At 45.5% G+C, this 24,542-nt stretch overlaps 1 protein-coding gene across 3 annotated transcripts in view; it reads right to left on the bottom strand.

The window, feature by feature from the left end:
* The window catches only part of RALGAPA2 (Ral GTPase activating protein catalytic subunit alpha 2), a 377,942-nt gene that overhangs the window by 180,110 nt on the left and 173,290 nt on the right, over positions 1 to 24,542 (bottom strand). For all 3 annotated transcript variants that reach the window (XM_074989296.1, XM_074989298.1, XM_074989297.1), the window contains 3 exons: positions 21,448 to 21,576; positions 5,155 to 5,283; positions 2,824 to 2,882 (listed from right to left, as the gene is read on the bottom strand). In XM_074989296.1, coding sequence (XP_074845397.1) covers positions 2,824 to 2,882; positions 5,155 to 5,283; positions 21,448 to 21,576 — 317 coding nt within the window. The remainder of the gene's footprint in view (positions 1 to 2,823; positions 2,883 to 5,154; positions 5,284 to 21,447; positions 21,577 to 24,542) is intronic.

Raw genomic sequence — 24,542 nt, 5'->3', positions numbered from 1 at the left:
CAATCAGTCGGGGACACACACAAGTGAGAACAAAAAAATAAATAAATAAAACACCACGCCTTCACAGATGTGGCCCGCAACTGAAAAGCAGAAATCAGAGACAATTACCTCACTACCCACAAGCTCTAATCCAGATCTAAGGGGAAGCAGGGCTAGTAGATTTTTTGGGGGGCTCCTCTACATTCTGGGGTGAGGGACAGAAATGAGGGGTTCAGTGTACAGGAAGGGACTGATGGAAAGTGGGAGCTGGGCAGGAGGTAGGGTGCAGGAGTGGGCTGAGAATGAATGCGGGGTCTGGATGGGACAGAAGGTGCAGGAGTGGACTGGGAAAGCGGGGTTTGAATGGGGGTACAGGAGCAGGGATGCGTGGTCTGGGGTCCAGAAGTGGAGTGCAGGAGCAGGGTGTGGAGTCTGGGTGAACGGGAAAGTGCAGGAGTTTGGTGGGTGCAGAGTCTGGAAAGGAGGAGTTGCAGGAGCAGAGGGTAGGTGCAAGGGTCTGGGCAGGAAGGGGAAAGAAATGGGGTGCAGGTGCCTACCTTGTGCAGCTCCAGAGGTTGGGAGGGACTCAGCATGGCTCTGCATGCTTCAGGAAAGTACACTGGCTGGCACTGTTCTCTGGCCAATTGGAGTGATGGGGGTCGGGGCTGAAGCCAGCATGGAGCACTTCCCAGTAGCTTATGAGCCAATTCCCCAGTGCCCAGGACTGCCCATGGCAGTATGTGGGCTCCTTCCCCACTTCCCCTCTCTGCAGTGGAGAGAGTCAGCTGGTGCTCCAGCCATGACACCTCCTTTGTGGCCAGAATCCCATCACCAGCTCGTACCTTTGCCATGTTGGTCCCAGGATATAAGAGAGACAAATCTTTTATATCCTGAGTGAGGCAATACTTTGTATTGAACCAGCTTCTGATGACAACAAAAAGCAGTCAAGTAGCACTTTAAAGACTAGCAAAATAGTTTATTAGGTGAGCTTTGTTTCGATAGTGTATAGACTAGCACGGCTTACTCTCTGTTACAGCTTCTGATGGTGAGAGACGTCTTGTTGCTAAGAGTCAGCTTGTATGAACACTGTTTGTTGGCACTTTTGCCAAGAAGATACTTCCACCCTCTAGGAGGGAGTTTTCCTTTGTTGGCATGAGCTAAATAGTGTACACATACCCTCAGTGTCACAGCTAAATACAAAGTGTCACCGATTGTTTAGTATAAGAAATTAACAAATATTTCAAAAGGCCATTAAAGGTGATGTGGCCATTTACTATCCCACCATCATGGATCACTGGGGAAGAAGGCAGATAACAGCCTTTCCCACTTCCTTCCTTTTCCTCCTATGATAGAAGGGGTGTTAACAGGCCACTTTGCCCTGAACACTCGCCCACCTTATTACTCCAATATCCTGAGACTAACACAGTTATGACTACACTGCATACTTTGTATCATGGGTAGTGAACAGTTGGACCACAGGCCAAATCCAGATTGTCAGACACTTGAACAGACTAGAAAATCTTCTTACTTATTATCATCATCAGCTTGGTATTATTTTTATGGAGTCTGGACCTTTACAATACACTGACCAAGAAATTTAAACCTTGACAACATAATTACCCTCCTTTATATCCCTTCAAAGCTGTCAAGCTTCAAGTAAACATATTTGACCTCCAGGAAGCCACTCTAAAAATGTCTTAGATAGAACACCACATTGTTTATTTGCCTTTTTACATTATTCACAATGATGTGCTTTGTCTATCATATTAAGTTTTTAGTAAGGAAAAACTTTGGACAGCATTTTATTGAAATTAATAGTGGAAAAGAAAAAAATAAATGTTAAAAACTTTTTTGTTTTATTTTAACTATTAGGTTTATTTTATTAGTAAGGATTTGAAAACATGACATACTAATAGACTCAAAGAGCTCCATTTATTTAGCTTCACAAGAGGGTTAAGACTTAACCTGACTAAAGTCTCTATATATCTACACAAGAAACAAATAATAATTTAAATAAATGTTTATTAAATTATTAAATAGTGGACTCTTAAATCTAGCAGAAAATGGTGTAATAAAATTCCACAGCTAAAAGTTCCAGTGAGACAAATTCAGAGTGAAAATAAGTCAATTTTTTTAATGATGAGAGTAAAAATCATTGCAACTTTTCACCCAGGATTATAGTGGATTCTCCATCGGTGTCAAGTTAAATAAAGATTAGATGTTTTCTGATATGCTCTAGGAATTATTTTCAAAAGTTCTATGACCTGGGTTACACAGGAAGTCAGGCCAGATGATCAAAATGGTGCCTGTTGGAATCTATAAGTATGTACAAAATAAAAAGTCAACGGGCTCAGTGTTTGTACAGTTACTCATTTACAGGTCATTGAAATAATAGTAATTATGAACACCCACTAGCCTCCAATATTATTTACAACACACTGGGTGAGTCTACACTAGGAACTAACTTTGAAGTAGTCAGCAGAAAGTCTACACACTTTCCCTTTCTTCAAAGTTAAGGGAGCCCAACTTCAAAGTCCTTACACCACTACCTGGAACAGAGTAGTGCCCTACTTTGAGGTTTAACTTTGAAGTAGGGTGTGTGTAGACACTCAACTTCCACGTCTGTTACTTCTAAGTTATATTTTGAAGCAAGCAACTCCTAGGTTATTTTTGTAGTGCAGACATAGCCACCTAGTTTCAAATATCCCAAAAACATTGTTACCCAACCATTTTTGATATCGTTCAAGCTCAACGGCCTCAAACGATATAGCTGTTTCACACCAACTTATTTCAATTTGCCATTAAAAGACTTCACGGTATGCTCTCTTTTATTCAGTATTTTACCTTGCAGCTTCACAGGGTTCCTCTGTGGCATTCTTCAACAGAATATTTATGAGGTAATGCTAAAACAATAAAATTCAGAGCATAAACACGTTTTCCCACATATTGCTTCTCTAATTCAAGTATGGTAGATATCTAATTTGGACTAAGTTTCAAGTAAAATAAACTTGAAGTCTCAGTATGCCCTTTCTAATGGATATTTGTTTCATAATGTATGCTGGCAAAAGGGAGAGACATATTGGTTATCACCAAAATTTATAAAATTGTGTGGATTGACCATAAATACCTACATTGAAACATTGCCACCAAAACTGAACTGGGCTGATTTTCAGAGCTGCCGAGCATCCAGTACTCTAATTGGGAGTGCTCTGCATGTCTGAAAAGTCAAAATCACTTTTAACAGCCTAACCAAAGATTTACAGAATAAAAAGAAATGTTGAGTGTCTCCATGCCTATTCTCTGCCCAGAAAATTGCTGGAATTCACAATGCTGGAGTTTGGGCCTAGACTCCCTATACAATGAATAGGGAGGGACAGATGGGGTTTGGGGTTCACAAAAGCCAGAATGGTAGGCAGCTCCCCACCCAAGCTACACAATGGGAGATAAGATGGGGGGAGAGTTCTGAGCTCCTGCCAATGAGGGAGTGAGATGCCTAAAACCAGTCAGGAGGAAGGTACCTCTCTCTTGGGGATTATCAGGTGGAAATCATCTCTTGGCATTAGGCACCTATGCTGTCATAGCAGTAAGGTGGAAGTGAGGAACGGTTCAGAGGAGGGGTTCCCTCCCACATTTTAAGCCCATCAGTTAGGGCACTCCACGTTCAAGCCAGGCTCTACCTGAACTAAGTTGGAACTTGAATAAGATCCCTAACTTCTCAAGCGAAAGCTCTGGGCTATGGAATATCTGTGGTGCTCCCTCAGTCTCTCCTGCTGAAGTGGTTCTACTGTGGATAAATGACTTTAAAAAGTCATTAAAGCAGAGGGACAAAGATCCTCGGTCTCCCATTTCCCTGGTGTGATTGTTAACCCCTGGATTAGAGAGTATTCCCCGCTACCCAGCTGGGTACCCTAACCACTGAGCTATAAGTTCTCCTTCCTCTCCGGTCACTTTGCGTAAGTCTGTCCCTAGGGGGTCCATTGTGGTACATGCACTCAGAGCTCCCCTACCACATTGGGCCATGTAAGTGAGTTAGACACCTCTGTGCCTATCTTCTCACTGTTGGTACATTGCTCTGGGACTTAGGCACCCAGATGCCTGGCATGGGGCTGCCGTGTGCCTGAGCACAGACAGAAACATAGGCACACTAGGAACTTTAGCTGAAAAAATTTATGTGCACAGGGAGTTTAGTGTTCAACAGTGTCTGAACTCAGCTGAGCATGGTGGGTGGGGGTGAATCCAAGTGGGTCTAAATCTCAAACCTGAGTGCCTGAAGTAGCAGTTAGGTGTCTATGCCCCTTTCTGAATCCAGTCCAAGGGTGTCTCAGTTTTAGTCAGACAGGTCTGAAACGTTTGGCCTACTTTATTAAGTTCAGAAAAAGACAAGTCTAATTTGACTCATTTTAATATTTCTCATAACTCGACCAGGCCCAATTCATACCTGGCTGAGAATGAAAGAATATCATAACAGGTGTTAAAGAAGGTTATTTGTGGGGTAATTGTCTTGTGCTTTTTCCTTTTTGCACCACTTCAAGTTCCCTAGTTGGCATTTGAACACTGTCCTACGTCCTTACTCAAATTTCCCAGTTCTTTAGTGGGGGTATCTCAAAATTACCTGGGGGAAAAATACATTTGTGTAATCTTTACCACTGGGGCTGACTTCAGTGTAAAATAAAATTTTATTGCTCATTTAAAACAAGATGATTTACTGTTTAGGAGCCTTAGTAGTAAACATCACACATGTGTACAATTACTCTCCTGTGGAATCCCACTGAAATTAATGCTCTAGGAAAACTCATCCAAGCAAAACGCATTTCTATCTCTAGTAAATGCACATTGCTTCACATTTTATAAATTAAAAAAATATGTTTCTGTGCATAGCTCAGTCTGTCAATGATGTACACATATCTAAAACCAGATTCATTACATATTAAAAAGCTTTTTATAATTTGCAGTTAAAGCAATTTGACTGATAAATGAATAGCACTTGATTTTTAGCTAGTTCTCTCTCCTTCAAATTAAAGAAGTTCTAAAATTGTAACATTAATTACAAATATTAGACTACTGCGAAGAAGCTTAACTTGTCAATTAACGCATGATAAAAATAATCAAATTATTTAATGAAATGTAAAATTTCACTAGGTTAGATAAAGATTTACTAATATAATTTTACTTTACTTTGACATCTGTAGTTTCTGCAATGATTTCATCAGCTTCAGGGATGGGCTGTAATAGCGGGATTTCTTGGTAGATGTTTGGAAAGCAAACAAGAGAACCAAGAATGGTATGAGCTTCTGAGCGAGGAGCCTAAAGAAAAATTACAAATATAATGGGCTATCTTATCCAATAAATCATGTAAAAGGATATTTTAAACAATGGTGATTCTGTATAACATTATCAAAGAAACTCCAAGTCCTTTGTACGCCATTACATTTCTCGGCCCATCTTCCCTCCACCCCTTTTTTGGCTAAATTTATACAATTCATTAAACTATACCCTCAATACTAACCAGGCATTGTCTTTGCATACTTATCATAAACTTTGGTTTTATTATGATACATACTGTTCTTCTCCCTGTTTCCTCCTATTTCCACTTCCAGTCAGTCATTTGGTCAACAGTTTGGCAAGAAGGGGCTCTGTAGGATTTAGTTCTATGACCCAACAGTTACCGCTCTTGCAAATTAGGCCATTACATCCCACTTCTGGGCTAAATTTTCATTTATCCTTATCTGTTGTTCATGCACAATGTGCTATTGCAAACTCTGAAAATACTTCTGTAGCTTCAAAGTTCTGTGGCTATTCATGCCACTTGGAATCGACTCAAATATATACGTAATATAATAGAACCTCACAGTTATGAATAGCAGTGTTATGACGAGACTGGTTAACCACACACCTCATTCGGAATAGAATATACAATCAGGTATCAGCAAAAACAAAACCATAAAAAAAGCAAACAAAAGAACCCAAGTACAGTACTGTATATATTGTAAACTACTACTAAAATAAAAGGGAAAGCAGGATTTTTTTCTTCTGCATGGTAATGTTTCAAAGTTGTTTGAAGTCAATGCTCATTTGCAAACTTTTGGAAAAAAAACACGTTTTGTTTGAAATAGCAAACATTTAAGACATGTGAACAACTTCCATTCCAAGATGCTCATAATTCCAAAGTTCTGCTGTAACCAGGAACTACAAGGTCTTTGCTATGCTTATTGGACCAATAACAGAGGCATTTAAATTTTTGCTAGCCTGAATTAATTTTCTCAAGCAAGTGATGGAGAAATCCTTAAAACACTAAATACTTCCATGCAGTATCATATCAATAGCAATTTCTGCATGCATCATAAATAAAATATTGCATTTGGTTTTTTCCCAAATGATGTTTATATGCAATCTTGCTTCCCCTGGGGTCCACAACCCTTGGATCTAGAGACTACTGAGGTGCACAAACCAGCCAAGCTCTGAGGCACATTTAAACATCAGCTCCAGGGAGAGAGTGGGGATATCAAACAGGACTCCCTCCAGAACATTCGCTGGAGTGCTCTACCACTGCAGGGAATTAAGTACTGGTGGATGAATCATGACAACTTTGCCCAGGTAGTTCCAAGGTTGGGAGTAAGCAGCCACCACTCATTGCTGGAACAGCCACATGAAGAGTCTGTCATGGTAGACCACATATGCCATATGCCCCAATAGGTGCAGGCAGAACCTGGCCATAGTCAGGGGAAATGTAGACACTCCCACTATGAGGACTGCCAGGACTTACAACCTGTCTGGTAGTAAGGACACTCTCACACAGGAAGTGTTGAGCACCACCCTGACATACTCTACTCTTTGAATTGTTACTAACATAGACTTTGTCATTGACTAGCAGCAACACAGTGTCATGACAGACCTGTGTCCTGGAGCCCCCCTTGTCCAGCTAGTAGTTGAGGTAAGGGTAAATCTGTACATCCTGGCACCTGGGGTAGGCTGCCCCTACCCACTTTGCACTAGGTTCATACTCTTGGTGCTATAGCCAAGCCAAAAGGGGAGACCCATCAACTGATAGTGAGTGGGCCTCACTGTAAACCAAAGAAAACATCTGTGACATGGAAAGATTAAGAAAAAGAATGATGGAGGCTAAGGAAGCCATGCAGAACTTGAGCTTGCTTAGGTATGTATTGAGGCGTCTCACATCCAGTTTGGGTTGCAGCCCTCAATTTACCTTTGGGATTAGGAGATACCACGGATAGAAAACTCTGTTATGATATTTGGACAGAATGTCCTCCACAACCCCAATTTCAACAGTTCCCAAACTTCTTGCTCTACTACACTCTCATGAGAGGGGTCCTTGAAAAGGGATGGGGAGGGAAGGATGACAGGGAGGTAGAAAGGAAAGAGAAGTTACTCACCGTAGTAACGGTGGTTCTTCGAGATGTGTCCCCGTGGGTGCTCCACAATAGGTGACGGGCTTGCCCGGCGCCACAGATCGGATCTTCCAAGCAGTTTCTGCCGGACCGCACATGCGCCGGCGCGCGCCGCTCCCTTGCGCGCTCCTGGCCATGTACGCGATCCGGTCCCCGCCAGTTCCTCGACCAACCGCCTCGGGTGCCCCTGCAAAACACTAACAGAGATCCGAAGCGGGGAGGATGGGCGGGTAGTGGAGCACCCACGGGGACACATCTTGAAGAACCACCGTTACTACGGTGAGTAACTTCTCTTTCTTCTTCGAGTGTCCCCGTGGGTGCTCCACAATAGGTGACTACCCAGCAGTAACCCAAGATAGGAGGTGGGTAATCAGATTATGTGCAGCTTGTCCCCGAGAGGACCGCTGTCGAGAGACGGGTATCCTCTTGGAATACCCTGTGAAGGGCGTAATGTTTGGCGAAGGTGTCGTAGGATGACCAGGTCGCCGCTCTGCAAATGTCTTTTAACGCAACGCCCTTGAAAAAGGCTGTTGATGCCGCCACCGCCCTGGTGGAATGAGCCCTGGGAGTGGCCGATAAAGGAGTCTTTTTGAGCTCGTAGCACATTTTTATGCAGGATACAATGTGCTTCGAGATTCTCTGCGAGGAGAGATCCTCTCCTTTCGATTTGGGAGCGAGGGAGACTAGGAGTCTATCCGTTTTATGGAAGGACTTGGTCCTGTCTACGTAGAAGGCTAGCGCCCTCCTCACGTCCAGGAGGTGTAGGCGCGCCTCTTCGTTGGAGTTATGAGGCTTTGGATAAAACGAGGGTAGAACAATAGGTTCGTTGATGTGAAACTCGGAAGAAACTTTGGGAACAAAGGCTGGATGCAGCCGTATGGTTACCGCCTCCTTGGAAAAAACAGTGCAGGGTGGCGTTGCCATGACTGCCGCGAGCTCGCTCACCCTACGAGCTGACGTAATTGCAAGAAGAAAGGTCGTCTTTATTCTAAGGAGGCGGAGGGGAACCGTGGCCAAGGGCTCGAACGGTGGTCCCATCAGTGTGGTAAGCACCAGGTCCAAATTCCACGAAGGTGGAATCGGTTTCCGAGGGGGGTAGAGGTTTACCAACCCTTTGAGGAACCTGATAACCATAGGGTGGGCGAACACCGTGTGCCCTTCCTCCTCATGTCTGAACGCCGAGATGGCGGCAAGGTGGACCTTTAACGAGGATAGCGAGAGTCCTCCTCTCTTGAGGTCCAGTAAATACTCTAGAGTTGTAGGTATAGGCACCGAAAGGGGGGCCAGCTGTTTGGTAGAACACCAAGCTGTGAAGCGAGTCCATTTTTGTTTGTAGGTCTTCCTAGTGGAAGTCCTCCTGCTACTTTCTAGGACTTGCTGTACTCCCACTGTGCATGTGCTCTCTAGGGAGCTGAGCCATGGATTAACCACGCTTGCAGTCGCAGGCTTTGGGGGTGCGGATGCACTATGGACCCCTGGGCTTGCGTGAGCAGATCCGGCGCCACCGGAAGAGGCATAGGTGGACGGTCCGACAAGCGCAGGAGTAGGGGGAACCACTGTTGGCGATCCCACGTTGGGACTATCAGGATCATCCGGGCCCTTTCCCTCCTGGCTTTTTGCAAAACTCTGTGGATCAGCACTGTGGGAGGAAACGCATAAAGCAGGGGGCCCCCCCACGGGATCGCGAACGCGTCCCCCAGGGACCCCCATCCCAGTCCTGCCCTGGAGCAGAATCGTGGCCACTGCTTGTTGTGCTGAGTGGCAAACAGATCTATTTGGGGAAAACCCCATGCGTGGAAAATCGGCCGTAGCAGATCGGGAGGGATCTGCCACTCGTGTGTGAGCGCAAAACGCCTGCTCAGCTGGTCTGCCTTCACGTTGTGCGCACCCGGCAAGTATGAGGCTTTCAAGATTATATCGTGGGCGATGCACCAGTTCCATAAGCGGATTGCTTCCACGCATAAGGCACGGGATTGAGCTCCTCCTTGCCTGTTTATATAAAACATGGTGGAGGTATTGTCTGTACTGATCCCGACGACTTTGCCTTGTATGTGGTCTCGAAAGTGTTTGCAGGCGTTGAACACTGCTCTGAGCTCCAGTACATTGATGTGTAGTGACTGTTCCGTGGGTGACCACAGTCCTTGAGTCACCTCTTCGCCCATGTGCGCTCCCCACCCTATGAGGGAGGCATCTGTAGTGAGAAAAACCGATATTTGCGGCTGGTGGAAGGGTACCCCTGTTAGCAAGTTCCTGGGGTTTACCCACCATTGCAGGGATTTGCGCACCCCGGCTGTGGGCAACACCACCCTGTGAACGGTGTGTACTGCCGGTTTGTATACACTCGCCAGCCAGTGCTGCATGCCGCGCATGTGTAACCTGGCGTTCTGCACTACAAACGTCGCCGCTGCCATGTGGCCCAGCAGCTGCAAGCACGTCAAGACCGGCACCGTAGGGCTGAAGGTGATGACTTGCACGAGGGAACCGATGGCCCGAAAGCGAGCCTCTGGTAGGTATACTCTCGCTGTAACCGAGTTTATGCGAGCCCCTATGAACTCTATGTCCTGTGTGGGGTCTATTTTTGATTTTGCCAGATTGATAACCAGGCCAAGTGAGGAGAACGTGTTTGCTGTGACGCGTATCATGCGCAGAACCTCCCCTTTCGAGGCCCCTTTGAGCAGGCAGTAGTCCAGATACGGGAAAATAAATACCCCGTCTGTGCAGGTAGGCTGACACCACTGCCAAGGTCTTGGTGAAGACTCTGGGGGCCGAGGAGAGGCCAAACGGTAGGACCTTGTATTGGAAGTGTTCGTTGCCTACCATGAACCGGAGGAATCGCCGGTGAGCCGGACGGATGGTTATGTGGAAGTACGCGTCTTGTAAATCGAGGGCTGCGAACCAGTCTCCATCGTCCAGTGCTGTAAGGATGGAGGCGATCCTGGTCATCCGAAAACGCTGCTTGCGCAGGTACCTGTTGAGGCCGCGAAGGTCTAAGATGGGCCTCCAGCCTCCTGTCTTTTTCTCCGTGAGGAAATACCGGGAGTAGAACCCTTTTCCTTGCAGTTGCTCCGGCACCCTTTCCACCGCCCCTATGAGCACGAGATGGGCCACCTCCTGCCTGAGCCTGGCTACATGGGAGGCCTCCTGGAGGCAGGGCTTGGGTGGAGGTCGCGACCGTGGGAGCGACTGGAAGGGGGTGGCATACCCCGTGGCTATGATCTCCAGCACCCATTTGTCTGTGGTGATCCTTTGCCACTGGTCGTAGAATGGTCGGAGGCGATGGTGGAATAGCCGCTTCGGATGACCTTGTGTGATGGTAGTGATGGCGCAGCCCTGGATCTGTATGTCAAACTTGTGGCCTTTGGCCCCGCCCCGAGGACGCACGGCTCTGTTGTGAGCGTCGCCTGGGAGGTCTGTACTGCTGGTGCTGTTGATGTCGCCCTTGCTCGTAACCCCTGTGATACTGGGGGCGCTGTTGCTGGTACTGGTACCGCCTTTGCTGAGGATAGTACCTTTTCTTTGTGTACGGAGGGATGTAAATCCCCAGGGTCCTGAGTGTGGCTCTTGAATCTTTACTGGAAGGAAGGACCGAGTCAGTTGATTCAGCAAACAGCTTCTGCGAGTCGAAGGGAAGGTCAACTATCTTCGCCTGCAGATCCCTCGGTATACCCGAGGTCTGGAGCCAGGACTCCCTTTGCATCACCACTGCGGTTGCTGTGGAACGTGCTGCTGTGTCCGCAACGTCCAAAGCAATCTGAACTCCCGTCCTCGCAGCCGCGTAGCCTTCTTGCACTATGGCCTTGAGGACCGGCTTTTTGTCCTCTAGAAGTGAGTCCATGAGGGAGGTTAACCTGGAATAGTTGTCAAAATTATGGTTCGCTAAGTGCGCTGCGTAATTTGCCATTCGCAACGTTAAAGTGGAGGAGGAGTAGACCTTTCTGCCGAACAGCTCTAGCTTCTTGGCATCTTTGTCTGTTCCCCCTGTTTTAAATTGAGATGTTTTTGATCTTTGTTGCGAGGACTCCACCACCAAGGAGTTTGGCTGTGGGTGGCTAAACAGGAACTCTATGCCCTTCGCCGGCACGAAGTATTTCTTATCCGCTCTCTTTTGGACAGGCGGAATAGTTGCAGGGGTCTGCCATATCGTAGTGGCGGACTCTAAGATCGCTTCATCAAGCGGTATTGCTACTCTGGAGGAGGCCGGAGGTCTCAAATTTTTGAGGAGCTTATGGTGTTTCTCTTGCACCTCTGCTGTCTGGATGCCTTGCGTGAAGGCCACCCTCTTAAACAGCTCCTGAAACTGTTTGAGATCGTCCGTAGGATGGACGTCCCCCAGGGCCGTAGCCTCGTCCGGGGAGGAGAGCGAGGAACCGCTGGGGTACGTCTCTCTGGACCCTTCCGGTTCCTGCTGGTGATGGTACACCCTCTCGCTGGAGGTTTGCGAGGGAAAATCTCGGGGTTCCATGACCAGTCCCCGCTGAGATGCTTGAGTCTCTGACCCCGGTCGCAATTGCCCTCGGGGGTACGAGATAGTCTGTGGGGATCTTTCCCTAGTAGATTGCCGATGGTGTCTATGCCCCGCGTGGTAGGGGCGACCATGGCAGTATAGGCACTGTTCTTGGGAAGGTGACCTAGACCACTCCCTTGGTGCGTACCCTCTGCGTCTGGGGGAGGGAGATCGTCGAGACACTGGAGAGAGCGATTTCGCATAATAGTCCAGCGGTTCAAACCCCAGGAAGGGTGAAGGTGGTGCCAGCCATGGTGAGGCTGGTTGTAAAAATGGAGAAGGGGGCTCCGGGTAGGCTAGGGGGGACCCCTGCCTTCTGGTTGGAGTCTGCAACATGAGCGGAGGGCTGTGAGAAAGCAGCTCCACAGCCCTGTCCGGAGAGGGGCTGCAATGCCTCCTCTTGTGTGCAGCCTTCCCCCTCCCTGGAGGAGGTAACTCCGCCCCCTGACGCGCGGGGGATCCCGGCCCCGTCGGCACCGTGCTAGGCACGCTCGAAGGCGGTGCCGCACGTGCGGTGTCCTTCTGCGCCTGCAGGCTACGTGCCTGCGCGCTCTGCACCGCCGGTTCCCTGGGGGTCGGTGCCGCTGCCTGCGGTGCCTCCGGTACCGGCGCTTATTTAGCCGCTGCCCTGCCTGCGGTGCGGGGCGGCTGGCTGATTATCGGAGGCTGAGCTGCTTCCACGTGGCTCTCCGTGCCGCCGCCGATCAGCTGTTGCTGCGGCTGGGGGCTGCTTGCTCCTCCCGTCCCGCTCACTGTTGCTGCCAGCAGGGATCGGGCTGGAGAGACTTTCCTCCGTTTTTGCGCTGATGGAGTGAGGGAGGCAGCTTTTCTTTTAAGGGCCCCGCAGGGTCCCTCCTGCTGCGGCCGCTCCGGCACGTCTGGCTGGAAGGCCTTATCAAGAAGCAGCATTTTAATCCGCATCTCCCTGTCTCTGCGTGCTCTGGTCGTTAATTTAGCACAGAAGGCACATTTCTGTGCCACATGGGACTCCCCCAGGCACCTTGTGCATAGACTGTGCCCATCGGACGCTGGCATCGCCTCTCGACAGGACTCACATTTTTTAAAGCCTGAAGAGGACATTGTTGGTGAGTCTTTGAGTTTTTAAGCGGGTACTTAGCACCTTCTTTGTGCCGTTTTCCCCGTCCGATGGCCTGCCTCAGCAGGAGGGCTGATGGCCCTAGCTCCTAGCCTCCGGCGCTTGTTACTGGGACTGGACTGAAGCTGTCCCACTCGTAGTTTGTTTGTTGTTGTTTTTTTTGCAAAATAACAACCGGCTAACTTGTAGTAGCCTAAGTACCTGAAAAAAACTTCAAAGAAAAACAGATAAAGTCGTTGAATACGCTATTTGGCCTTAGCCTAGTCGGATTCCGTCTGCAGCCGACGGCAGTTAAGAGGAACTGGCGGGGACCGGATCGCGCACATGGCCAGGAGCGTGCAAGGGAGCGGCGCGCGCCAGCGCATGCGCGGTCCGGCAGAAACTGCTTGGAAGATCCGATCTGCAGCGCCGGGCAAGCCCGTCACCTATTGTGGAGCACCCACGGGGACACTCGAAGAAGAACTAGAGGATATAACCATGGGAAACTGTACTCAGGACCCTGAAGTCTCACTCTACAGAAGCCTAGGTTGGGAGGAAGTGGGAAATGCAGTTGCCAAATGGAGCTGGGGTGGGGAAATGGGGAAATTGGATCCATAGAAAATCCTGTACACCTATCCCTCAATTTACAAACTTTTGATTTATGAATATGTGCTACAAATGATGTAAAATTTATACCTCTTTTTCAATTTATGAACATGTGTTAGCTACAAAGACGACCAAACCTTTGTCCAGGCATCTGTTTCTTGAGTAACAAACACAGAGGAATACAGCAGAACGCAGTGTGAGGCTGACTCATTTTGCACAGTTGCCCAGCTCTTCCCAGTTGGTTCGCATGCTTCATTGTGTTCATGTCATTTTGTCCGTGAGTGATATTAATCTTCAAATATTTTTGTTATTTGTGATCATCATGGGTCCTACACTTCAAAAATTTCTTCAGGAGCTGACGCTATGGCCAAGAAACCAGAGAAAGCAATATCCGTGGCCACCAAACTTGAAGTTAGTAAAACAACTGAAGAGGGCCAGTAACTGAAAGACACGTTTGGCAATGAACTTGACAGCATCAACAGTGTGTATGATCTTCGTGGAGAAAGAAAAGAAAAAAGAAATGGCAGAAATTGATGTTCATGGAGCTAAAAGTTGTATTGAATAATGAAGGCCAGGGATGCAATAACGGATGAACTTGAAATAATTTTAATACATTGGATCGACAGCCATAATGAATGCAACATACCTTTGAGCTTCCTCATCACAAGGGAGAAAGCCCTGTCTCTTTTTGAGGACCTGAAGAAGAAAGCTGAGAAGGAGAGCCAAGTTGGGGCTGCTGAAGTAATGTTCACAGCAAGTCACGGTTGGTTTAAATGCTTTAAAGTGAATTCACATTATCATAGTCCACATGTTATAGGAGAAGCAGCTTATATTCAGACAGCTATTATTTTCCCAGCTGCATTGCAATGAATAATTTAAAGATGGATATTCTCCAAAACACATCTTTAATGTTGATGAAGTGGGGCTTTTCTGGAAAAGAATGCCTTCTCAAACCTTTATTTCAAGGGATAAAACAAAAGCAGAAGGTTTCAAGGCCTCAAAGGATTGATATTACTTCTTGGTGGAAATTTGGAAGGAGAGATGAAATTGAAGCCTCTCCTTGTTTACCATTCGGAAAATCCAAGGGCGCTTAAAGGCTTAAACAAAGCATCGTTTCCTGTGGTCTGCCGTTCTAATCAAAAGGCATGGGTTACAAAGCAGGTTTTTATGGACTGCATAACAAGCTACCTTTCTCTATCACCTCTAAATAGTGGGCTGAAAATGATCTGGATAATAAACATCTGTGGAACCTCCATAATGCTCCCAGTCACCCTATTAATGTAGTAGACTATGGCGATAACATTCATGTAGGGATTTTTTGCACCCAAATACCACTTTCATCCTTCAGCCAATGGATCAAGGCATCATTGCTACATTTAAAGCTTACTATCTGCAACTGGTGATGAGGTATCTCGCTTTCGCATCAGATGGAGAAGATAAACCAACAATTAAGCTCTTGCGGAAGAACTACAACGTCAAGATGGCTATGGAAAATATAACTGCATGGAATAAAAATACTCAAAGCACAGTGAACCCTCGAAATGCAACATTCCCCCTCCCCCGAACGGCTCCAGTTCAAACCCCCATGGCCCAGCTCCAGCTCACCCTCCCCCCGCGCATGGCTCTGGCTCACCACCCCGTCCCCGTTTAAACCCGCCACCTCCCCCTCACCCGCGGCCTGGCTCACCACCCCCAGATGTAGGTGTGGCTCAACACCCCCAGCCCCAGTTCAAACTGCCACATACAGCTCCAGCTCAACACGCCCCTCATCCTGCACAGCTCCGGCTCATTCTCCCCCTCAGCCCCAGTTCAAACCCTGCACGGCTCTGTCTCAACCCTCCACAGGGATATGCAGCTTGGGCTCAACTCCGCTCCCCACATTCCCCTGCAGACCTAACCTACCCCAGGTTTAACCCCTCTACCCGCTCCTATGGTCCCTACCCACCGCCAGGCTTAACCCTCCTCAACTGCTCCCCCATCCCCAGGGCTTACTTTTCAAAAGGGGCTCCACATGTTTCTGCTGCTTCCCTGGCTGCAGAATGTATGTTCCACTGGGGCAAAAAGGCCACCACCCAACTTGCGCGAAATTCAAGTTATGTGAGTGTGCATGGGAACACGCCTTGCGTAACTTGAGTGACTATCCAGAATGGTGTTTGGAAAAAGCTATTGCTGAAATATGTTCACGATTTCTGTGGTTTTGAGGGTGAAGTGAAAGACATTCAAAGTCTTTTGTGCAACTGGCAACTCAAGCAGGATTTAATGAGGTAGACATAGATGATGTGCAAGACCAGTTTTTGTCACATGGTGAATAATTGACTAATGAAGAACTAATACAGCTGGATGCAGAAAAGGTATCAAAAAAGGAGGAGGAAGAATTGGATGAACCACAAAAAAATGCTGGACACTAAAACACTCAAAATTCTTCAGTGCATTGGAGGCAACTACACATATTCTCAATGACAATGACCCAAACTTAAGAGTGGAGTTTGGCCTGCAATCAACAAATTCATGAAGCCATTAGATGCTATCAGGAGTTGTATAACAGGAGAAAGACAGCTGCAATACAAACTTCTATTTTATCATTTTTTCAGCCCTCATCACCATCACTACCAGCTGATCCTCAATCCTTAACCTCAAAAGCTGAAGATAAAACCCAATTAAGAAGATTGAAGTCACTATGGAGCTGTTTCTGATGATGACACAGATGATCCCAGGGAATCTGCATCAACACCACCTTCTTCAAAACTATTTAAGTACTGACTAGTGATAATACATGTCATAAAAAAGCAATAAAGTAGCACTGTTCTTATTTTTATGATAGTATAGTATTGTAAAGTATGTGGGAAAAATATTGGGTGATTTTTTGGGAGTCAAGAACCAGTCAGAATTGTTTACATTGAAAATAATGGGAATTTCATTTTCAATTTATGAATTTTCACCTTACAAAGAGTTTTCATAGATCAAATTACTTTCATAAATTGAGGGATAGGTGTATATCATACTTGGTTGCATCCTCAGAAGGATTTCTTGGCTACTGTTTGGAGTGAGTTGAGACCAGGAAGGCTGAGGACTCTGGCTCACTCATCCACCACTTATAGCCTTTGCTTTGCTTAGCCAGTGAGTCCTGGTGCAGCTGGCTCCCTGGACCCAAAGGATACTGGGGGGCAGAATGTTTTACAGGCCAGGCTGGGGACAAATAGCTCCAAGGTCTTTAAGGTACTATAAGAATCCTTATGCCTACGTAATTTTGCATCTGTCTGTTCCACAGTGTGTGGCCATCAAAAGGGAGGTCCTGCTGTGATTGCTGAGCCTATGCAAACAGCCCTGGGAGGAACGGACCGCAAGCCTGATGCATGGATATTGCCAGACCCATTGTGCACACAGCAGAGTCTGCAATGTCAGATGTCATCTGGAAGTGCACCCTGGAAGCCACTGTCCCCTACTTGATGATTGCCTTTTAACTCCTTCCTTGAGGCCTCAGGAAGCGATCCCTAAAATCTGACCATAGCCTACTACATATCAAAATTGTGGCAGCCAAGGACAGCCTGGTGATTTGCCACCTGCAACCAGCAGAAAAAGAAATTTTTCACCTGATCAAATTTATCTTCTTAGAATCTTTATTATTCAGTGTCACCTCTGGTTGTTCTTGCCTCTTCTTATGGCTGACCACCTCCACCAAGAGAGAGTTAGGGGCTGGGTGGACATAAAGTTACCCATAACTCTTTGCAGGCACAAGGTGTTTATATTGAGCTATCTTTGAAAAGGAGCTCAAGGAAGAGGTGTTTTGCCAGAGGGCATTACTGGTATAGAGAAACCCTTCATGTAAAGGCAGGGCAACCTGGACAGGTACAGAGCACATTGGAGAGGGAATCTGCTGGCTCCTCAAGCTCCTCCACCTGCAGCCTTAAGTTAAAGGGTGTGACAAACTGGTGATTTTGTTCACCTTATCATGTTGCATGTTCACCTTGTTAAGCTGCTTGTGAGTTCTACTATCCTAGAGTACCCCTGTATGAATGCCTCAGTTTCCCAGGGCACTGCATAAAACACCTACATTGTGATGGAAATTTCACGTGTGATAGCCTCTTGCACATACGCAATGGCTGATGCCCTCATAACCCAAAACCAAGAGAGGATGCGACCAGGTGACAGCTTTTGCCCAGGAAGCAGGGCAAAGGCCATAGGAGGAACCTGGCTAGGAAACAGACCTCTGGGAGAGGGTCAGTCTGGAGTGGCTGGGATGCAGAGAAGAGCCAGGAGCTCACTGTCAGGGCCCCCTCCCAAAGAAGGTATGTATTCACTGCTTCTGGTTACTGTGCACTGAAAAGTCTGTCCTGCACTGTGTCTCTGTTGACTAACAAGCCTTCTGTTCTAATTGCAGGCTGAGAGTCCCATCTAACTGTGGATGGGGGTGCAATGGCCTGTGACTCAACTCCGCTCCACTTTGATGACAGACGTTACCCTCGAGGAGTTCCTGATGAGGATTTGCATCTTTCTAATGCACCAAGTGAAGAGAACTTGTGATGGCCTCATCCAGGGATGATAAAGATGATGCTGTGCTGTGTGCTTCATTCCCTGTTCCTGTGGTGCTGCTGATCAGGCTACTCAGAGCTCTTGGGAGAAGGGGGTCCCTTTCCCTGGAGCTTGCACCTGCTCACAGGGCCAGGACACTGAGGCTGAAAGTCTCTTAGATGTCCCTGAAACCAACCAGGCCGCCTGAGCCAGTTGGATGAACTCCCATTGGTTCCATGGGTACCTGGGCACTAGCCACCCCCCTTGCAGACATGCTGCAAGGTGTGATGCCAAAGGCTGAGGCAGCACCATGGGTATCTGCATTTGGCCCAGTGGCAGAGACTCATGCTCTATGCCAGCTTCCGAAGTCATGTGTGCACCGACCAATGACCAGGAATGCAAGGGCCCGAGCCTTCCTTCTGCATTACCTTCTCCTATCTTGTTCTGCTCTCAAGTCTCCCTACATTCTGCTCTCAAGTCTCGTCTTCTGTTTCCTTATTTATTTGCATTTTCTGCTATGCCTTTGACTGTCAGTTTTTCTAGTCTGGGATCTTGTCTAATATATTTTGTATTGTACTATAAATATGTATCCCACATTATAAAAAAACTGTAATCGTGTACTAGACACTAAAGCTTCTATTTGTTATGGTGTTTCATTTAGGCAAAATAATTTACTATAAATATCTTTTGATAAACTATTTTTGCATTTGATCTACAGCGTTACAAAATCAAATCTAATTAAATTTGGTACAAGTTAAAAAAATTATCTGAGTCCAGGGTCAGGCATGGAAACTTTCAGCTTAAACATTAGGCATTAATTCTGCGCTCTAATCTAATATTTCTACCTATGATCTGACCCTACAAGTTCACGTCCCTGGGCAAGCTCCTGAATCCATGTGAAGCATCCTCAATTTTGATGGCTCCAGTCTCACCAGCAACAGGATCTGCATGTTTTCATATCGTGTCCATTGTTGAGTAAGCAAGTGCCACATTCATGCATGAAAAATAAACACCCAACCAAACCAATCCGCACACAAACTCACACAAAAGGTGTGCACGTCTTGAATGGAAATTAAACATCTATGGCAACACTGATAGCATGTAGTTAGAAGGCTAGCACAGAGCATACATTCATCAGCATCAACCATGGGCTCGGTGCCCATTGGTGCCTGATGCCTCTCTCACTATTGCTTTCCTTCTTTCCCTGTCCAATGCAGAGTGGCTTAGTTTCTGTAGACTAGCTCCACTCCACTCTACTGTATTATCTACCCATTCTCTGTGGGGTCTGCCTCTCCTATTTGAACTGTCCATTACGCCAAATACCAGGGTCTGGATTTTTCATTTGTCATTCATTCTGCAAATATACCCGCACAGCTGTAACTTCCATTGTATAACCTTCTGCTGTAGTTTCTCTTTTGGCTGTATCTTCCTATACAGACTCTTCCCTTGATATAGGAGCACAATTGGTTCCCAACTTTCTGCCTGTAGGCAGAAACTCCTAACAGGGACATTAAATTCCTATTAAATTACATGTTAAAGTCTCTGATTAGTTACCAGGGCTCCTAACTCGGGGAAGGAGTGGCAGCAGGTGGTGCTGCTTTCGAAAGATAAGTGAACCATGGGTTGGGGAGGGTTAAAGGCTGGGGGTAGTTTGGGGCTGTGAGGGAGGGAAGGTTAAAATCTGGTTGGGAAGGGTTTCAGGCTGCCATGGTTTAGGACTGCAGGGGGGTCAGGCTGCAGGAGGTACAGGTGGCAAGAGGTCTGGCTGAAGGCTGGTAAGGGGGCCTGGCTGCCATGGTTTGTGGCTGCAGGGCTGGCGGGGGAAGGCAGGGGGCTCAGGCGCCAGCGCCACCAGGGTGCGGGGGGGGGGGGAGGGTTAAGCCACGGGGGGTACAGGCAGCAGTGGGGTCTGGCCACAGGGCCAGCAAGGGTGTCAGGATGTGGGGCCGTGGGGTGCGGGGGGGGGGGGGGGGGCAGGTGGTGGGGCTACAGGGCCGGCAGGGATGTCAGGCTGCGGGGCCGCAGGGGTTACAAGTGGCAGTGGGATCTGGCTGCAGGGCCGGCAGGAGCGTCCGGCTGCTGCGGTCTGGGGCTGCAGAGCCACGGGGGGTGAGGCAGACTATGGGGGTTGGAGCTGCCGGGAGGCTCGTATTAGAGGAAGGAGTTCACTTGTCGAGTGAACTAAAGGGGGGTATGTGTGTCCCTCATTTAAGCAAGTACTCGTAAATAAAGTACTCATTTAAGGAGGGATGAGTGTAATGCCTCGTTGGTGACCTTCTGCATATGTCCTGTTCTCAGGATGTAGAGCATACGTTAGTGCAGACCGTATATAGGGACCAAGTATATCATGAATTGTTTACTATGCAAAGCTCTATTCCAATTCAACTGTCTTGGAATGCTAAAGGCAAATGGATATTCGTACCTTAAGTACATTCACTCTACACTGTATTTTGTAATACTTCCAATAAAATATTACATAACAAGTATAAAATGGTTTGTGCCATATAGGTGCTTTGGCAGAGAAAATGATTTTTTACTTATTTATATGAAGGACCGTCTATGCTGTTTTGTACTTCTTACTGGAATCTGCAAGCTTTTGACCAATAATCAGGTTGATTAATTTTTGTGGTAACTGTACAAAATTGACAAAAAGTGGACTAATATGGACAACTGTAAACTCAGGGATAATATCAAAAACTCCAGTTGTGCACAGCTAGGGGCAAAATTTTTCACCATCTGAATTTCACTGACAGAAATAGAAGGGCATCTCTCTTCTTCCCTTACCTCATACTCTGTGCTCATTCTCATACTGCAGCTAACATACATCTACACAATAATCTAAAGTAACTGTGCATAAGACTAAGTGCAAACACAGAAAGAGAGTTCCCTTGTTCTGATGTTCCGTTTTATGCACAAGTTCTCCTGCTTTCGCAGGCTTGCAAAATTTTTGAACTCATTTTATTAATTTTTAAATTAGATTTGATGGTATCTGGTTCACATTGCTATTAATCCTTACAAAAGGTAGGAAAATAGGCATTTATTATCAAAAAGCTTTGTTTAAGTATCCATTATTGTAGAAAGCTAATGAGTTTCTGAAACCTAAGGCTTGCTTTTAGTGTGTAAATGTGCTGCAATATTAGTGAGGATATGATTTCTCACACTTTGGCCTTTTGATGAAACACCTTTGCAATACTAGTATGTCACCTTATCCTACAATTTCACACATCAACTGCCATGGTATCTGCCCCAAGAGCCCAGTTTCACATTGCACTAATGAGTCAACACCTGTTAAGAGTGGAGAAATCTGAACCTTGTTAGCAACTGTGCACTCTCCTGGGAACTTGGATGTTGAGCATTGTCATACTCACCTCCAGCATGTCTGTACTAAGAACTCTGGCTGCAGCTGTGATGAAGTCTCCTATCAGCATTGTAAAACCAGGTAAACCCAAGAAGAAAAAGCAAGAAGGGCAGTGTCTTATGACAGTATTTAAAATATCCTGAAAAGGAGGAGAGATTATTAATTTTAATTGAAAAATTTGAAAATATTTATCATTGTATGTTATAATGTTCTTACTGGTTGCAGAAATAAAATGCTAATACTTTATATATAAACACAAACGGATACATATGCAGCATCACATCAAAACATTGATCTGCTTTACTAATCCATTCTTGAGGAGTACACCTACTAGGAATGGTTTCCAATTTCCTTAAAATTTCAATTTTCACCCTCTTTGATAAAAATACAGAGGTTTCTTTATTTAAAAAGTACATTGAAAAGAAACAACTATTATAAGATTACTTTACATTTATTCAGTGTACTAAAACATTCAACTGGTAAATAGGTTTATCATAAACTTATATGTATTAGAAATAACAGCCACAAAATCATTTTATTTAGCAGTTCACAGCTATTAACTATAAGGACATTACACTAACATTGTCCTTGATTCTGATAGTTCAATAGACAACAACTTAGAGACATTATTAAAACTTCTATATGACTGCTTTATAGGAACCCACAGGTGTCAACACAAAAAGTACCTGGGCATAAGCCAAGAAAAAGAGATAGAAATCTTTTTGACCTGCTTTTCACAAACTGGGTTTTTTTCCCACAAAAGCTTATGCTGAAATACATCTGTGAGGCTATGTCTACACTAGAGGGCTTTGTTGACAAAACCCAGGGAGTGTCCAGATTCCCCAGGTGTTCTGTCAACATTAAATCTACAGAATGCAGCACTTTTGTCAACAGCCTTATCCCGCTCCCCACAAGGCATAATACTTCTGCCAACAGAGATCTGTTGACAAAATCTGGTCTGGACATTTGGGGGGCCCAATGGTCAACAGAGAGAGCTTCTGGGACACTGGGCAGCCCAGTCTGCTGTGCTGCTAGTTGGCTGTTTTGTCGAGAGAGAGGCCGGGCAGTCCAGATGTGTTATGTCCACAGAGCAGATCATTCTTGAGATCTGCTTGGCAGTTTGGCCATAATCTGTCAACAAATCACTCTAATCTAGACATAGGCTTAGTCTTTAAGGTGTCACGGGACTCCTTGTTTTTGCAGATACAGACTAACACAGCTGCCCCCACTTATGAGAAACTCTTAACTTCTACCAAAACATCACCCCTACGCTTTACCATAATAAAGTAGATGGGGAGGGTGCTTAAACATTTTTTTTTCAAAATCTGAATGGGTTTAAAATTAGAAAGTTTGCCATAAACCCTGACTTCAATTATTACTTTTTCAGAAGAATGAGGTAGCTGATTTCCACAGAAGTTCAAAACCACTTTCATTCCTACTTTTAAAAAAATCAAAGAAAACTTGCAGAAAAAAATATTAGGCTCTCTCCCTTCCTCACAACTATCATCATGCACTAAGATAGGCCTGAACATACTTTACATAACAAAATATTTTTCCCTGATTGATTTTTCAGTTAGAAATTAAAGTTTTGCCTACTCGGGAATAGTCCTTCAGTAGCTAGAAAACTAGTAAGAATATGACATCACAGGTATCAAGGAAATGAAACTTGACTGACTGAACAAATTATTCGTTCTGTTGAAAACTGTTTTTGATTTCACAAATTAAAACACATGATAAAAACTCTTCATTAATGATTCAATATTTCCATCCTTTCAATTAATATCTGAGAATATTACCAATGTACATTAATTCTGAAACCTGTTATCCTCACAAACAATGAAGACCATAGTTGACATTTCTGAGATACGCACATTAAAAAAGCAAGTATTTTTCATACCTATCATAAATAAGCAAAAGAGCATAAACTCAGTCTTTTTCCCACTTGCAGACCATGCTTTTAAATTACACCAGTTAACTCCAACACATCATATAAGCCTGAGCAAAATCTATTTATTGTTTCTCGTTTACAGTGTTTACATTAGCACACTGTGAAACAATAAACTAGCTTGTAAATTTTTAATTTTGACATTACAGAAGATAGTATTTTCCCGTCTCTGAATGATCACAATGCCACTCAAGTTAATGTTTAAACTAGTTTTAATCACTTCCTTTGATACATTTTAAAGTCAATATCAGTCAATGCAAACATTCTAAAAGACTGAGCAGATGGATGCTGCAGCTCATAAAGTGGGTGGTAAACTCATGCTCTGAGGGCAGAACAAAAGATCCACCCTTTTTCATAATTAAGGGGTTGATTAATGCATTGGGCTCTTCACAACACACCTGTAATTACTAACAGAGGTAGGTATTGTACCGTGCTCTGTCTCTGAATATCAGGCATCAAGCAATACAGCAGCAGATGGGAGCACGCTTTTGCTGACATATGCTACAATAAAAAAATGCATGAAAACCTGGCTTAAAAGGTGGCAGAATGTAGCAGATTTGATGATAAACAACACAAACAACTGCATTAACTTTGTCCTGCTCTCATTAATTCCATCTGTTCAATTTTCATATTAAACCAAATCTTCAGTTTTCTTTTTGAAATTTTTGAAAGTAAGCTGTGGAAACTACTGGGGGGCAAGGGACAAAAGATCTGCGAGTGCGCCTGTGGAGGCCACAAAGATTCAACAGACACCCAGCCTTTTGGAAGTTTATCCAACCTGCATCTGAACTTTTAGGAGGTTCACCCATTACTATTGTCTGCTACTAGCATGGTGTTGGTTACATTAGGAAAGCCCAGTATGTAGGCTTATGAAGCTTTAAATTTGGTCTATTTCATATCACCCTTTGTAAATAAGCAATAGAAATCAAGAATATAAATGAAAAACAAAGCGGTAGGTATGAAATACAGTTGCAATATAAAACAAAATGATGCAATTTTAACACTACGTCCACGTCTACAATAGACGCATCTGTCAACAATAATGTCTGTAGACAGAGGTGTGTCAACAAAACCTCAGTGGACAGAATGCATCCACACACAAAAGCAGATCGACAGGATTGTTCTGTCAACAGAGCAGCCAGACTGCCCTGTCCTCTGTT

The sequence above is a fragment of the Carettochelys insculpta genome, chromosome 3, assembly GCF_033958435.1.
Source record: "Carettochelys insculpta isolate YL-2023 chromosome 3, ASM3395843v1, whole genome shotgun sequence".
Taxonomy (NCBI): Eukaryota; Metazoa; Chordata; order Testudines; family Carettochelyidae; genus Carettochelys; species Carettochelys insculpta.
This window is presented reverse-complemented; position numbering and strand designations above follow the sequence as displayed.